We start from the raw sequence: 17,218 nt of genomic DNA on the forward strand, positions 1-17,218 counted from the left end.
TTTTTGATTATTTTAATAGTTTTTCCCCCCCATGTAGTAGTAGTTAGAGGAGAATACATATGAGAATGCAAAATTCATTTAGCTTTTGCATTCTTATGTACCATATCTCACAGGATTCAAGACTTTTTACCCTAAGGAAGTATCACCTCTGAACACATTCCTCTTCTAAAATATGAATATATGTATGTATTGCCAAAACATGAAAAACCATCTATTTAAAAAAGTCAGAATTGATAGCCCAAGTAGCAGCTAATTCAGACTGTTTTGGAAAGGAAAATCCCACGAAGCTACATTTAGTATTCAAGTTGTGCCAGACAGCAGCCTACTGTATATTCTTAAAGAAGCTATCAGTGTCTTTAAAGTTGAGCAGATGTCAGCTAAATTCAAACAGCCAATGGCGTGAACAGTGATAAACTGCAAATAAATTCTGGAATCGGCAACAGCCAATAAAGAAGATTGGTAGGTCAAGCTGCTGGCTGACCTTGCACAGTGATGGGGGAGGAACTCCAGTCCCCTCGTTTCTATTCTGGGCTCGGTTTTAGTAAACAAAGCTGGACAATATTTTTTTTTTTCAGGGTGAAATTTGCAGGACTGAAGGATCTTGCAGATAACTTTGGACAAGCCTACAAATGTCTGACGAAAGTTTTAAGCCTACAATGGTTAAGTTCCCCAATGATCCTATCTTTATGATAAGTAATAAAGTTAAATATATATGTATGTATGCATATATAAATGTATTTGAAAAATCAATTCTGTTGCTGGACATCATCACAAACAATGATTTGTGAACAGAAGTACAATCGCACTAACGATTTTGTCAAACGTGAAGTAAATGGCAATTGAGATGCACACATCGGATACAATTATTGCAGCAAGGGAATAATTTTTGGTTGTTGTTAACACACACACGCACGCACGCACGCACACAAATGCTAATGCATTCTTACAGCCTATAGTAATTTTGTGAATCCTCTTCATCTGTGCAAGCTGGTAAGAAGAATTGATTTTGTCCTCATAAGTCTGTTACCATACTATGCAGTCAACAATAAAATTACAAGTACCTTGGATGCATGAATATATTATTTTGATATAGTAGAAACGGTAGTTTGGCATAAGCTTTCAGCAAGATTCCTGTTAGTATCAGTACTACTTTTCTCATGCTGAAAACAATTTGGTGTAGACAGAATTATAGGTCTGCTTCAGGGTTAATTTCTGTAATCCTTGTCATCTTTACCTTTTTCTTCTTTTTCTGACTTTTCTTGTTCATATTTGTCTGGTTTTGTTACACTCTCATAGGAAGGAGGTGAAGTTGTGGAGGAGCTTCTTTCTGTCTTTTCCAGAGCTAAGCTCAAACTTAATTTATCAAAAGCCATTTCAGTTTTGGGAGGAAAAACATCCCCATCCCTATATAAGTATGATGTATTGCACACCGGTTTCCTTAGGCGATAATGCCTAAAGGCTCTCTGAATAACCTTAGCTGATTCCTCCTCAAGTTTCCGTTTCAGGGTAGTTGTAATTGGTTCATAGGAGACTTTTGAGGGATTAGCAGCCATGAACCGATCTTCCATTTGCACACGAAGGGCGTCCATTTCATCGCTTTCACCCAGAACACGCTTTGTAAAGGCAAATAAGATATCCAGGCAGTGAATTCTGTCACCACTCACTATGGGCAGGTCCATTGCAGTTAGCTGAACTTTGTTTGGTTTTGGTACTAGCAGAGGGGGCTCTAGTGAGGCAGCAAAATCAAAGAGTTTGCTGAGCTCTATAAACTGTGTTGCACCTGGATCAAACTTTTCCCAGACCTCATAGAACATCTCAAAATCATCTTCCCCTAGCGGTTCAGCACTTTCTTCAGTAGCCACGCTGAAGTTCTCCAAAATGACAGCAATGTACATGTTCACTACAACTAAAAATGAGATGATAATGTAGCTGACGAAGAAGAAAATCCCAACCGAAGGGTTGCCACAGTCTCCTTCGACAGAACTTCCCGGATGAACCCTTTTAGGGTCACAGTCTGGCTCCTTGTTGAGAATGGGAAGCAGCAGTGCATTCCAACCACCAGAAGTGGTAATTTGAAACAGACAGATCATGCTGTTAGCAAACGTTTCAAAATTGAACATGTCGTCGATCCCAGCTTCTCTTTTAACATAGGCAAATTGGGACATTCCAAATATGGCATAGATGAACATGACCAGGAAAAGGAGGAGACCAATGTTGAACAAGGCAGGGAGAGACATCATCAAGGCAAAAAGCAGGGTGCGGATCCCCTTTGCCCCCTTGATTAGACGCAGGACTCGACCTATCCTGGCAAGTCGGACCACTCGAAACAAGGTGGGGGATACAAAATATTTCTCAATGATCTGTGACAGGCACATACCTACAAAAAAAATCACTACGAGTTAAAATTGTAGTTATATTTTCATACATTTATTATATATTATTGTAACTTTAAATCAGGAGTGTATTATTACCATAACTTTAAATTAGGATGAAATAACATCCTTATGACTTCTTTTATCTGAAATTGGCTCTATCCCTCTTTTCTAAGTCATATGACTGAGAAAACAGGAATAGGACACTAAGTCAACGTATCCTGTGCACAAAAATGAATCATTTTTTTTTAGCAAAAGTGGGAGAACTATCAGAAAACAAAACATTTTTTGTGCACAGCATACGACATATGCAACTCATTTTTATTCAGAGTTTTGCACAGAGATCCATGAATTCTGAGAGCTTAGAATTGTGTTTGGTCTTTAAGTAAGATCCTGAGGAAAGAGGCTTCCATGTTTAAAACAGGAAGGTTCTAATTATAATTTTAGGATTATTGTAATTAAGTAAATTATAGTTATCTACTTATTTAATACAGGCTCTTTTCTGACATATTAACTATTTAAAAATTTTAACCTTTTTTTCTATGGTTAAAAAAGAAAAAATTCTAGCATTTTATTACAGTCTATTTGTGATAATTTCTTAGAAATCTGAATATTAAAGTGTGTGTTTTCATAATATAACTGAATAAATATATTTGTTTACTCAAAGAAAACAAAGGATAAAAGCTATCTCAGGGAGCATCCAATAAATTCACCAATTAATTATGACTTGCACTAAGAATAGTGTTTTTCATCTGTACGTGAAATCACATGAAAGTGCTTTCTATGATCTCTGAGGTAATATAATGCTTTTAACAATTTATCATACACAAATTAATACAGTAATACAAACAGGCTTTGTAAAATGTGAAGCCAAGAATACCGGGTATGTCATCAGCAGTGCTTAGTAATTTATACCAAATGTCCAGAATATTCAAAAGACAATTTAGTCTGATTTTACTTCAAAAGTTTCTTACCTACAATGGAGAATATGACAACCACAAAATCAAATATATTCCAGCCAATAGTGAAATAATAGTAACGGAGAGCAATCAATTTCAGGAGACACTCCGCAGTAAAAATGACAATGAAAATCAAATTAATCCAATATAAAATATCTTCTACGGAAGGGTCCTGGTCAGCTGTTTCCACCATCATAGTGAGCATGTTAAGACAGATAAGAATCATGATGCCGATGTCAAAGGCTTGTTTGGTTACACAATCAAAAACAAAGCCTTGTATTTTATTCTAAAAGAGAAAAAAAACAATTTATTATTATTTCCTGAAGGATTGGAAATCATTTTATTAAGTTACTTTTTCAGTTATTGATAAAAAGGATACATTTTTATTTCAATTAAACAAAGTATTTTATCCCTATTTGTTTTAGCCAGTTAAATAAATAACAAGGCATTCTTACTGATGGCCTGGGTATAGGTTTCTGTGGCTTTTTGGATCCCAATTTTTTCATGGCATTATAGTATTTTTTTTGTTCTTCTGTCATAAAAATATCTTGACCTCCTAAGTAAAAAAAGTAAAACAAAATGGTTATAACCCATTTACCTCACAAGGACAAAGTTGTATATGGTAGTTTAAAAAGGCTTTGAAAGAAATCGGTTAACAGTTTCCTCAATAAACTAAGCGATCACAGGATAAGAAGGCAAGTTCTTCCCTTGAAATTCTACTAACCAGCTAAAACAAAGCTATGAAAAATTCTCCAAATGAAGGAATGTGGAACAGTGGAATTTTTCATGTATTTCTATTGCAACTAATGGTTATTATGTTTTCATAAAACATTCTGGAGATAAGAGAACATAGAACGGGAGAAATACTATACTATATACTATATTATTCACGATAGATAGAATAATAAGTGATGGCAACGAGTTTCAAAAAATATTTCCAAATTGATATAATGGAATTAAAATGGCACAAATAATTCAATGTATAGATAGTTCTCGACTTACAACCATAACTGAGCCCAACATTTCTGTTAAGTGAATCACTGCAGTGGTAACATGGCTTCCCCATTGATTTAGCTTGCCAGAAGTTTGCAAAAGGTGATCACATGACCCTGGGATACTGCAATTGTCATAAATATGAGTCAGTTGCCCAGCATCTGAATTTTGATCACGTGACCATGGGGGAATGCTGCAACGGTTGTAAAAAAATGGTCATAAGTGAAAAATGGTCGTAAGTCACTTTTTTCATTGCCACTGTTAACTCTGAATAGTCAGCAAGTGAACTGTTCTAAGTCACGGTACAGCTGTAGAAAATAATTATCTGGGGGCCAAAAATCTAATATATGTTGCTAAAGTAAAATGAGGCCCCAGATTGTTGGGGGCAATATGCTGACTGTGCAGACTGGTTAGAGGGCTATAGAGCACTGTGAAATGGTATATAAGTCTAAGTGCTATTGCTATTTGCTGGCCATTCCAGCTGGATAAAGGTAAAGGTTCCCCTGCACATGCGTGCTAGTCGTTTCCAACTCTAGGGGCTGGTGCTCATCTCCGTTTCAAAGCTGAAGAGCCAGCGCTTGTCCGAGGACGTCTCCGTGGTCATGTGGCCGGCATGACTAGACGCCAAAGGCGGACGGAACGCTGTTACCTTCCCACCGTAGTGGTCCCTATTTTTCTACTTGCATTTTTACGTGCTTTTGAACTGCTAGGTTGGCAGAAGCTGGGACGAGTAACAGGCGCTCACTCTGTTACGCGGCACTCGGGATTCGACCCGCCAAACTGCCGACCATCTGATCAACAAGCCCAGCATCCTAACCCACTGAGCCACCGCGTCCCAGCTGGATAAGGTGTGCTAAATGTGGTGGATGGCTTAATGCAGAGTCCCCCAACCTTTTGGGCACCAGGGACCGGTTCCATGGAGAGAGATTTTTCTGAGGACTGGAGGGAGCGTGGTTTTGTGTGCTGCCTGCATCCCACGGATGGGCCTTTGCTTGTTTGTGCGGACCAGTTGCTGGCATGCCACGGCCCGGTACTGGTCCAAGGACCGGGGGTTGGGGACTTTGGTTTAATGAAAGCATTAGGATCTAGCTGCTGCGTAGCAGGCAAAATTAATATTGGGAACTTTAGTTGTTAACCTTTCTTAATCTGTTACCATATGATTTAGGTTTATATTGTTAAGTTTACTATTGTAAAATTACTTTTAGCTGAGGATTTTGTATAAATCTTAAAGTGTCTTATTTTGTTGGATAAAATGGCTGTATTCCAAAATAGAATTAAGAATTTTAAAAAATAAATATTTTAAAAGTAGTAATCAGAGACTCGACTTTTTTTAGTCATTTAATGGGCTGTATGTAAAACAACAAGGGAGATGAGAGAAAAGGAGCTCTCTAAAAATCTTGAAAAGTGCTTGTCCATTCTTTTTTATGCAACAACATAAAATGGAATACATTTTTTATTTCATTACAAATACTGAAAAGAACACTAGACTATTGAATTTTTGCCACTTAATATTCCAAAATGTTAGCTATGAAAAGATAAATAATATCAACAAATATCTATGAGAATTTATTCTTCCATTATAACAATTATGCCAATTGTGGACAGCCTTCTCAATGTTGTAGGACGTTATAACAATTAGTATATTGAAGTGAAAACTAATTATTTAATTTTATTTATTTATGAAATTTATTTGTTGCCCATCTTGTATCCAATGGCTATGGGCAGCTTACAACATAAAAAACATTGAAAAACATTAAAATCATCCATTATAAAAACACAACCAATAAAAACAATTAACAAATGTTAATGAATACTTATCTTCTTTTTTTGTTGGTTGAAATTATCAATGATGACGCCAATGAAAAGATTCAAAGTGAAGAATGAACCAAATATAATGAATCCGACAAAGTAAAGATACATATACAAGTTATACTCATACTGTGGTTGCTTTTCTACCTATAAAATAAGGAGGCATGGCAAAATATTATCCAATGAGCTTTCAGGAATGATGAAGAATTTGTATGCTAAATATTTGCTGAATATCACCATAAAGGAACAATGAAATAATGTACAGAATTTATTTTTTCCTTCCTAGCATTTTCTCACACATGCAGCTTCCACTTTTTTTGGATCAACTGAGTCTTGATCCATTGGTTGTGACAGGAATTGACTGACCAGTTTGTCATAGCCGTGGGTTAAGGTAGAATGACTGCCCCAAAGTTACCCAGCCAGCTTTCATATTTAAGGCAGGACTAGAACCTCTGGTCTCTGGATTTTTAGGCTGCTGCCTTAACTGCTAGGCCAAACTGGCTCTAGTCTATACAGAATATATGATTATATCTTGAAATCTATTTCCTTCATTAATTTCCCAGGAGGGCTAGGAGGAAAACACATTAGAAGCAGCAAGCCAACGTGAAAGAGGTCCACCTGGATAACATACTTCTATAAATGGAGCAGTGTGGGATACACTGCTGCAATAATGGAAGAATCTGGTATCAGCTTCCTTGATGTTATTCTCTTCAATAGTAAATACTGGAGAGAAGAAGACTGAGAATTCATTTTAGATGAATTAGAGGATGGTCAAACTACGTCCCAAGCAGTTCTGAAGAAAACAAAATGGCTCCTCTGTCGGTGAGGAAAAGTTCAGCACATGTATCACACGCTTTCTCGATGTTGTTATAAATGCCGAGAGAAATGAGGGAGATGAATGACAACTACTCAAAGGTCTCTTAGCAATGAGTAATGAATGATGATCTTGTATTCTTGGCTATTAGTGGGACACCTCCTAACATGGAAAGAAAAGCAACATTCCTCTACGTAGGTTTAGGTATCTGACAAATAATTACTCTGAAGGTCTTGTTATTCTTACCAAAACAGAGAAGCAAAGAAAAAAAGTAAAAGTCGAGGCAAAATTAAGGAGATGGTGCTGTTCCTAATTCATAACCCAGGATAAAAGTCAACTTTCTGCTGCTTAGTCCTAACGAATTAAGCCTTCTAAACTCCAGATTATCTTCTGACATCTAGACACCAAAGCTTTGATGTACAAGAAAGATGTTCAAAGCATCTGGCTACTGAATGGATCTGACTAAAAGCAGTAACATTAGTTTGGTAATGTTCCTTTATATAATCTGAAAGCAAAGCAAAATCTACTTATTATGAGCACATGGAGATTTGTCATCTTATACTTACTCCTGTTGAATCAACAGCAGCATACATTATTTCCATCCATCCTTTAAAGGTAGCCTATAAAAAAAGTATCAGTGTTGATATATAGCGGATGCTGTTCCATTAACAGAACAATGGATGCAACCTAGACTTCAAAATGAAAACACCTACTGTATTTTGAATGAAATGAAAAGCTTCAGAATAAAGAACTGTGCTAGTATACAAATGACCCTGAACTAAGTTTAAGTAAATTTAAGCCAAGTAAATTTTCTACAATTTTATAACTTAGCATTTGATACCTGCATAAGATGACCAGCAATAGTGACTAATGCAAATGCCAATATATTTAGCATTGCTGGTATGGACTTTCCATATAGTTCTTTACTATCCTTATTTTTAACAACCAGTACTCATTTTCACACGTTTCCTTCATAAAGAAGAATGATGTTGAAGCAAAGCATAAATATGTTAGAATGGAAGAACTGAAATGGTGAGTCATGGCTATGTTACGCAAGTCACTGAATTTACTGAGCTGGATCAGTTCAATGGCTTTCATTTGACAAAAATGAAAAATGGTGAAGGTACAGCAAAAACTCTGCCAAACAAAATGCTCTGTTGATATGTTGTTCCTATATGCTAAATATTGCTTGCTTGGAAAATAGGGATATCAACTGATAAGGTTTGGCTAATGCCTCCATTTGTTTCCATTTTTCCTATGAAACCTAGTATAGATGGAAAGTTATTACTAGTATCAAAGTGATAGTTACTTACAATCTGAAGAAGAGAGAGATATCCAGCTCCAACATTGTCAAAGTTGACTCTAACATTTCTCCATCTGGCATATTCTAAAGTCTCACAGACATTTTTAAACGGAACGATTAAATGTGAAATCCTTACTCCATCTGTTTTATTAACACATTCAAAGAATGTGCCAGCAAACAGATTTACACCCATGATGCTGAAAATTAGCCAGAATATAAGACAAACAAGAAGCACATTCATAATTGAGGGTATGGCTCCTATCAGGGCATTCACCACCACCTGGAGACAGGGAAACAAAAATGGTGCAAAAGGTTGTCGGTCTATATCCAACAGTTTTATGGCACCTGAAAGATTAAATACATTTGTCCCAACACAAAGAGGACTCAGATGCACATCAGATGCATGAGTTGCTATCCAAAATTTACAAAAACGATGAAAAAGAAAAAGAGGAGTTAGACCAATGTGGAGACATTTCCTGAAATTTAAATATATAAAACTAATCATAGACAATTCACTAGGAACATTCGCATAACAAACATCACATTATGCTGATGTGGGCCACCAAAAAGCAGCAGCTAGTAAGAACTGCTCTTCTCTGTCAGTAGCACCAAAGAAATCTCAGGAATATAAAAACAGAAAAATCTTAAATATTATGTTTCCACAATTATTGTATAGGGTGGTTGTTGTTGTTTTTTTAAAAGAACCTCTGGAATTTCAGGGATTGACAATTTATAATGATTCTATTTGACATATTTGGACTGATTTTTCAAGAGTATGCAAGTTTTGCTGTGAAAGGGGAATTCGTCGGAGCCAAATGCATTGGTAAGGCAAAGGAGTGGTGGGTGGAATAATGAAATATTCATCCTGACATCCTGATGCATATAGAAGGCATGGTGGGATTTGCACTGGGAGACAGGTTTCGTAATCTTTTATTGCTGTGGCTTGTACCAGGTACTTATGATTTCAGCTTATAAATAGCAACATCATCTTCAAAACAAAATAATGAAGATGTGGTGAAGGGCAGGTATAATAATACAGTACAATGAAGACAAACCAGAAAGCAAAATGAACATGGGCCAAAGTCAGAGGGATGGGATGGCTACGGGCAAATAAAGGACTGCAGACTAAGAAGAAAACTGGTTGTTGTTTTTCCCCCCAGACTAAGACTAGGTAAACGATGAAATCTTCAAATATTAAGGAAACAATGAAACAAATGTAAGTAAAAATATCATGCTTAAGATTTTCTGATATTTTGCACATTTGTGTAGCTTTCTGAACTGACCTAATAATAAAGTCAGTGTTCTGATGCAGTCTTGGATATTTGTTTTTTTTATGGGCAACTTGATTTTTGCGCAAACAAAGTATCAGCAATAGCTTCACTTTAATTTGCAATACAACGCCCTTTCAACTCAATCCAGCTATTTTATTAACAAAAATGTACCAATCGAACAAACGGAATATCAGTTTATATATATCAATCCACATATGTCCACATAATCAAAGAAACCTTCTCAATCTTATTTCTACTTATAAAAGCCAATCAACCAGAAAGACTCTGTGGTGTTATTCACATACTTTTCAGAGAGTTGAATTATTGTAAAGAGAGGAGCTGCCTTCAAAGACAACTGGGAAGCTACAATGGGTTCGAAATGTGGCCGTCAAATTGGTAGCACAGAAAACCTATTACTGCAGAATGCTGTGTATTCACAGTTGTTGCAATGCTTGCCAATAAGCTTTCACAAGCAGCTCAGTACAAGTAATCCTCGAGTTACAACAATTCACTTAGTGACCTTTCGAAGTTACAACATAACCTCCCCAGGTTCTCATGACACAGTCCCGAGATTATGAATGTTGTAGCACTACAGCAGTCGTTCACCCTTGTGAAGGACCGTGGAGGCCTTGCAGTATTCGCTCTGCCTCGGCCAGGTCTCCACAAGCACTGGGCCTTGCAAAGATCTAGCGAGGTATCTCCACCCCAGCCTCCCTGGCACGGTTTCTTTGCCTGCTCCTGGCACTCCAAAAGTGGAGCGGTGAGAGCAGAGGGAGAACGGGACGAGCGTGCCCTGCTTGGCTTCCCTGATTCACGAGGCTGCCTGCCGCTTCTGGAGTGGCAGGCAGTCTCAATGAGTCTACCCAAAGGCTTCCAGTCTCACCGCAAAAAGATGACATCACGTTGCTTCAAGCCTCCCGTTGGCTTGTAAAGGTTTTTCGGGCAGAGACTGGAAGCTTCTGGGGGCCCATGATCTGACAGGCCTTCAGGCTCCCATTCTCTGCAAAAGTGGATGAAGGCCTGAAGTCCCATGAGATCATGGCCCACAGAAGCTTCTGGTCTCTGCATGAAAAACGTTTGCAAGCCAACGGGAGGCTCGAAGCAATGAGATTTCGCTGCCCCTAAGCCTCAGCTTGCAAATGCTTTTTGCACCGAGACTGGAAGCCTTTGGGGGAAACTCAACGAAGCTGCGCACCGCTCCAGAAGCAGCAGGCAGCCTCAGTGAGTCAGAGAAGCTGAGGGCTCGCTCATCCCCCTCTCCCTGCTCCGCTTTTGGTGTGACAGGAGCAGGCAAAGAAACCACGGCAGAACGGCTGGAAAGGAAACAGCTTGCTAGATCTTTGCAAGGTGAGTCTCCCTAGGCCCAGTGACTGTGGAGACCCAGCGCAACAGGATTGGGGGAGGGGAAGCAATTGTGGAGAGAATGAGGTATCTCAGTGGGTCGGGGGAGGCCTTGGGTGGTCTTAAGCAGGTGGGCTGTTCCATCACTAGATCTCCCATGGCCTTCCCCACTCTGAGATACCTCATGTGCACTTAACGACCCGTGCATTCGATTAGCAAATGTGTGGGCGAAAGCAAGGAATTTTCACATTCATTTCACATTCACTCCAGCGAATCCTCAGGTTACGAATGTAATTGGCAGGCTCCATTACATGCGTAATTCGAGAATTACCTGTATGTTAGTTGTTAGTTATAAAGCTCTATCCAGCCTGACTCTGAATTAAAGGCTGCCGTATAGGTAGTCCACGACTTACACCTATTAATTTAGCAACATTTGAAGTTACAGCGGCATTGAAAAAAGTGACTTACAACCGGTCCTCACATGACCATCCCAGGATTCCCCAGAGTCATGTGATCAGAGTTCAGGAACTCGGTCACTGGCATGTATTTGCAACACTTGCAATGTCCTGGGATCAAGTGTTGGCCATCTGCAACCTTTTCAGTCACCTTCCGACAAGCAAAGTCAATGGGGGAAGTTGGATTTGCTTAACAACCACATGATTTGCTGAACAACTGCAGTGATTTAACAACCACAGCAAAAAGGCCATAAAATCAGGTGTTATTCACTTAACAGCCTTGCTTAGCAATGGTAACTCTGGTTCCTACCGTAACTGTAAGTCGAGGATTATCTGCACATCATGATTTTGTCTGCCCTGGGAAGGCATCTGGAGAGTAGGTCAGCCCAAGGTTGTGGTTTTGTGAAAAGAAATGAGAAACAGAAGGCAACCCACTTAGTGGGTTTGGGGCACCCCCTTCATTGTTACTGCTGGGTGCTTCTTCTATGTTGCACTTGGTCACCTTTCTTATATGTAAGATTTTTCATCAAATATAAAATTTAATCTAATTTATTTTAAGGTATATATTTTCAACCTATCTTAACTGTCAGGATTTACATCTTATTTTTAATTTGAATAAGTCTATAAAGCACTCGTTTTTCACACACTTCGTTTTGCTTTTTAAATTACAGCTAGTTTGGCAATAAACAAAGCAAAGCAATCTGCTCTAGGATTAATTTACGTCGCCTTATGTTGCAATTTTGCACAAGGTGGTTCTCAAATGGTTCTACAGATAGCATTAAAAGAACAATACACTTGGCTGTAAAACTATTTGCCAGAATGACTGTGGCTATGATAACCTTCTCTGCAAATCTTTATCCCTGTTACAGGGAATGTTTCTAATAGTGGAAAAGCCAAACAGCAGATAACTTCACCCAGCAAATACTCTACAGAAATCCCCAATGAGTCTGCATCTATGGAATAGCTTGTTACCAATAATGTTGGTCTTACTTACCCTCATTCCTTCAAAGCGGGATAAGGCCCTTAAAGGTCTCAAAGCTCTCAGGGTGCGAAGTGATTTAATAGGACCAAGTTCAGAATAGTTCAAGGCGTTGGCAACTAAACTTACTAAGGAAACCTGTTCAAAAATAAGAAGCAATACCATTATCAAAATCATGTCACTGAAGAGTTGCTGAAGAAAAGTTATGGTATTATGTTTGAAAACATAACTACAAAAATAAATAAATTACCAGATGGGTTACCACCTCAAAGTAACCTATATTTAGATTCTGCTTTTTACACTGGTGGAATTCAAGGCAGGATACCTATAGACAGTGCTTTTTTTGTAAAAGAAAAAGGTGCCGGAACTCACACATGTCATACAACCCACCTTGCCTACCCTACAAGGTTCCATCCAAAAAAGGTGCCGGAACTCCGTTCTGGGCGTTCTATGACAAAAAAAGTCCTGCCTATAGAACTGTAGTCTTCTTAAGCAAAGTTATTGCATTAAGTGTTCTAGACTAGACTGTTTTTACACATTAATTGTCATTTCTTATCATATCATGTCCTTTCCAGGGGACTAAGGCCTGAAAAAAGGATACAATTTCTCACCTATTCTACTCTCACTAATGGCAGGCTTTTACTAATGAAGATCTAAAACCACAATTGCTGGTCACAGAATTCAGGTTTTAGATCTAAAAGTGTTCTGATTGCTGCATCTATATTGGCTTGAATACCCAAGTGAAGAGAAATGAATAAGTATCAAATACAGGAGAAAGAGTCCTGAGCGCAAATGGAAGGAGTAGGTAGCCCATAGGGAACCCCTGATGCAAAATCAAGAGGCACAAAATAAGATCACTGAAATATCAACTGTAGTCACAGATACTTCAAATCTGCGATTTCAACAGGGAGCGCAAAGAAGGCCGCTTTTTAATATAGGCAATAAAATATAGGCTATGGGAGATAAGATTTCTCAATTTCATGCACAAGGCCATGATCAACTAGATACAACATAAAGATTAAAGAGGTCAGAAAAAGAAAATTTATTCTTCCTTGCTTTGAAACCTAAAACTGAGAAATCTGTGAGAATGGTTACGAAGTGTGGCTGTATCAATCTTCTAACTTTTTACTAACAAATTTCCTGATGGCAGTTGATATTTGCTGGAGCTATATATGAGCCAAGACATTGTGATGCCTTGAGTAAAGGTGACCAGGCCAGCAACTGAATGTTTTTCCCCACTGATGATTAGCGACTTTCTCTATGGCACCTGAAAACAGCAGTCAAGTTTGGAAGGCAAAGAGCAGTTCAGGGGTTATGTAAAATCCTGCTAATTTTGGATGTTTGTTGCATCTGTCTCATGAGGTAGGCAAAATAGGCCCAAGCTTTTGCATTTTAGCAAGTATGCAAATGCAACAGAAGGTTTCAGGCTCTTAAATATCTTCTATTTTCATTGTGCCCACAAGTTCCTCTTGTGTTTTTTTTAAAGGAATATAAACTTATCACCTTGTAAAATAAAACGTTTACCATATCAATATGTATTTATGCTTAGCAGCGTGTGAATTTTTTTTCATTGGTCAATGTAATAAGTTAATGCTCTAAAGAAGGAAGTGTGATGGCCCAGCAGTTAAAGACGCTGAGCTTGACAGCTGGAAAGCTGTCAGCCCGGGTTTGAGATCCGAATGCAGTGCAACAGAGTGAGCTCCGGTTTCTGCCCCAGTTCCTGCCCAACTAGCAGTTTGAAAGTATGCAAATGCGAGTAGATCAGACATGTCAAACACAAGGCCCGGGGGCCAGATCCGGCCCGCGAAGTGGTTTCATGTGGCCCGCGAAGCCATCCTGGAAACGGTGAGGGAACGGCCCCCATTACCTTGGCCCTGGCCCAGAGACCCTCCTTCTGCCAGAGACCCTCAGATCTGCCCCACTCCTGCCCAGGCCCCCATAGGCACCCTTGCTGTGAACGATGTAGAGCTGGCCACGCCCACCCAGTAGGCCATACGCACTCTAGCCACGCCCACCCAGTAGGCCACGCCCACCCTGGCCATACCCACCCGGCCCCCTGAGGGCAACCGCAATGCTGATGCGGCCCTCAATGAAATTGAGTTTGACACCCCTGGAGTAGATTAATAGGTACCACTTCAGTGGGAAACTGCTGGCGCACAGTATAGCCATGCTGGCCACATGACCACAGAAAATGTCTTGGCTCCCTTGGCCAAGAAAGGGAGATGAGCACTGTGCCCTAGCAAGACTGAAAAGGGAAACTTTTACCTCTCTGCTCTAAAGAGTCAGCATTATTTTCAGTTGCCAGGCAGTATGAAATGTTTATATACAAACCAAACAAAAAATTCAATGTAATAATAAAATTAATAATCATCCCCAATCTTAAGGTTACTCATTCTCTCTCAGCCTTGGGAAAGAGGCAAGGGTAAAACCACTTCCAAAATCTTGCCAAAACAACTGCAGGGACTTGTTCAGGCAATCACCAGGAGTCAACATTGACTCAAAGCATCCCCCCCCCCGTAACACAGAAAATATCAGGAGACACTACGTGAGAATACAACACTCGTGCCAAACATGACAATCTCACAAGTTTTCAAGAATTTCTCTTTTAAAATAAAACTATTAATATTTTTTTTAAAATGTTAAGATTATGGAGACCATTGTGATTGCTCTGATGTCAGGCACAATCACATGCTGCACTGTTAGCTTCAGACTAAGGTATTAAGGTAAGTAAATGAAATCAGGACTTACATCTACAATCATGAAATCCAGCCAGCACCAGGCATTGGTGAAATAGGCTTGAAAGCCGTAAGCCACCCATTTTAGAAGCATTTCTAAAATAAAGATGTAGGTGAAGACCTTGTCTGCGTATTCCAGTACAATCTTGATAGTTTTGCGCTGCTCAATATATATGTCTTCGAAAGCCTATGAATTAAAATACTACTACAAGTAAGGTCATAAAGGCAAAGGATTAAAGATGTAAGAGGAAAAAAAGAGAGAGGAAGGAGGAAGGAAGGAAGGAAGGAAGGAAGGAAGGAAGGAAGGAAGGAAGGAAGGAAAGAAAATAAAAAAGAAAACACCTCCGTCCATACTGTATTAGATATTTCACAGATTTGTTTTGCATTAGTTTGTATCTCAATTATATTTTGGATAGTTGTATTTTGTTATTCCATCAGGAATATTTCTGGTGCTTTTTAAAATAGCACAATGTTTACTACTTCAAAGGCCCTACTTATGAATCACACTTATTTGCCCCATTATAAAATAGTTCCCTATATTTCAAAGTCAACAGGATAAACCTTTTTGCCCCAGTTGCTTTGGGGCCTTCCCATCTTTGTTGCCATTTACCTACTCTTATCTGTCTATCCGGCTTGTTTCTTTTCTATCTCGCCTCCTCTAATGTAATAACTCATTCCTCTCATTCTCCCCTACCCATCTTAACAATCAGTAATAAAGAGATTTCTTTTGCACACTTGTTTCTATTTCTATTTTTTTTAAAAAAAAAATCAGTATGGTTACAGGTTTATAATGTTGGCCAAACAGGTACGTTACTGAAAAAGTGTTTGCCACCCCATAAATTTTTAAGGGGGAAAAAAAACCTTTTTCCCTTAAGGTGGGGGATTCAAGGTTATTCTATTTTTCCCTTCCATCTTTGCATTAAGAAAAGGGTTCTTTTCTACATTTTCTTGAATAGCAGCGTGGTGGTGGTATGTGTTAATAGTCATATTGTGTTCTGTCACGCTGCCGCGAGGTCCTCAAGTATACACTGATCAGGACACAAAGAGCAGGTATACGTAAGTGTTGTTGTCTGCATGTCACCACAGTCGCAAAGGGCAGAAGCCACCGAAGAGCTCCATTTGTAGAGTGCCTCTGGATCTTCTTGTACCCGTGCAACGATTTTTATGCTTGCCAGCTTTCGTCAGACCCAGGTGCCAGTTCCTCTGTTGGCTCCGTCTAGTGCTTGTTCTTTGTAGCTTTCCCTAGATCCACTCTGCTTTCAAATTCTGTCAACCTAAGGAAGCTTTTCCTGGATTTTAATGATGAACTGCTTGTAGGCCATAAAGAGGGTGTTGTCTAGTTACGGATGATTTAAGCCTCTTTCTGTATGCTGCTGCTTCTCTGTAAACGGCAGGCTGGGCAATGCCGGCTAAGTTGTAGATCTTATCTAGAGGGATAGGTTTAAGGCATCTGGTAATAATTCTGCTAGCTTCATTCAGAGCAACTTCTGCTTTCCCAGTGTGTGATGATTTATACCAGACTGGGCAGGCATATTCTGCCTGCCTACTGTAGAGCTATTGTCCTAAGTTTGGCACCCCAGGTGAAGCTCATTAATGAGCTCTACCTGGATCAGCCTATCATATGCACTTAACAAACTGCCTTATATAAATGGCTATTATATACATGATGCAGAAATCCAAAGAGATGGGAGACAGTGTGGAAAAAGAAGCAAAGTTTTCTGAAACTCTTCATTGCCATCTGGTGGTTGAGAAGATTTTAAGCCCATATATAGCATTCTTATATCCCATATTTTACACACACATATATATATATGCAAACTCCCCATAGATGTCAAACTAATCATAATTGACATTTTATGTTCAATGTACCACAGCACAAGATTTTAACAAACATTTTATATTTTCAGAATTGAACAGTGTTAAAGAGTCTGATCCCTTGCATTTATACATGTTTAAAATACTGTATTTGTGTCTTAAAAGAGCTTCCAGAAAGAATCTGTTCGAAATGAGGCAGGTTCTACCACATCCTTTCTAATCTATTCAACAACATCATGACAAAGAACTACTAGGACCTTGGTGACCTAGAGAAATTTTTTTAACCTTAGCCAGCTATTTTTAACAAAATGAAGCAAGGCAAAAATAAATAAGAAATAATAAAGCTGTAAGAGGAGAACATATGAAACATGT

The 17,218-nt window shown here is 38.8% G+C and overlaps 1 protein-coding gene across 1 annotated transcript in view; it reads right to left on the reverse strand.

Moving 5' to 3' along the window:
* Nucleotides 1-1,205: 1,205 nt before the first annotated feature.
* The window catches only part of LOC308674776 (sodium channel protein type 2 subunit alpha-like), a gene marked incomplete at both ends in the record, with an annotated part of 59,127 nt that continues 43,114 nt past the window's right edge, over nucleotides 1,206-17,218 (reverse strand). The window contains 8 exons of the mRNA XM_081339511.1: nucleotides 1,206-2,377; nucleotides 3,347-3,617; nucleotides 3,787-3,887; nucleotides 6,139-6,280; nucleotides 7,514-7,567; nucleotides 8,261-8,530; nucleotides 12,312-12,434; nucleotides 15,045-15,218. Of these exons, the coding sequence (XP_081195637.1) occupies nucleotides 1,206-2,377; nucleotides 3,347-3,617; nucleotides 3,787-3,887; nucleotides 6,139-6,280; nucleotides 7,514-7,567; nucleotides 8,261-8,530; nucleotides 12,312-12,434; nucleotides 15,045-15,218 (2,307 nt within the window). The remainder of the gene's footprint in view (nucleotides 2,378-3,346; nucleotides 3,618-3,786; nucleotides 3,888-6,138; nucleotides 6,281-7,513; nucleotides 7,568-8,260; nucleotides 8,531-12,311; nucleotides 12,435-15,044; nucleotides 15,219-17,218) is intronic.

This window comes from Vipera berus (assembly GCF_964194415.1).
Source record: "Vipera berus genome assembly, chromosome: 1".
NCBI lineage: Eukaryota > Metazoa > Chordata > Lepidosauria > Squamata > Viperidae > Vipera > Vipera berus.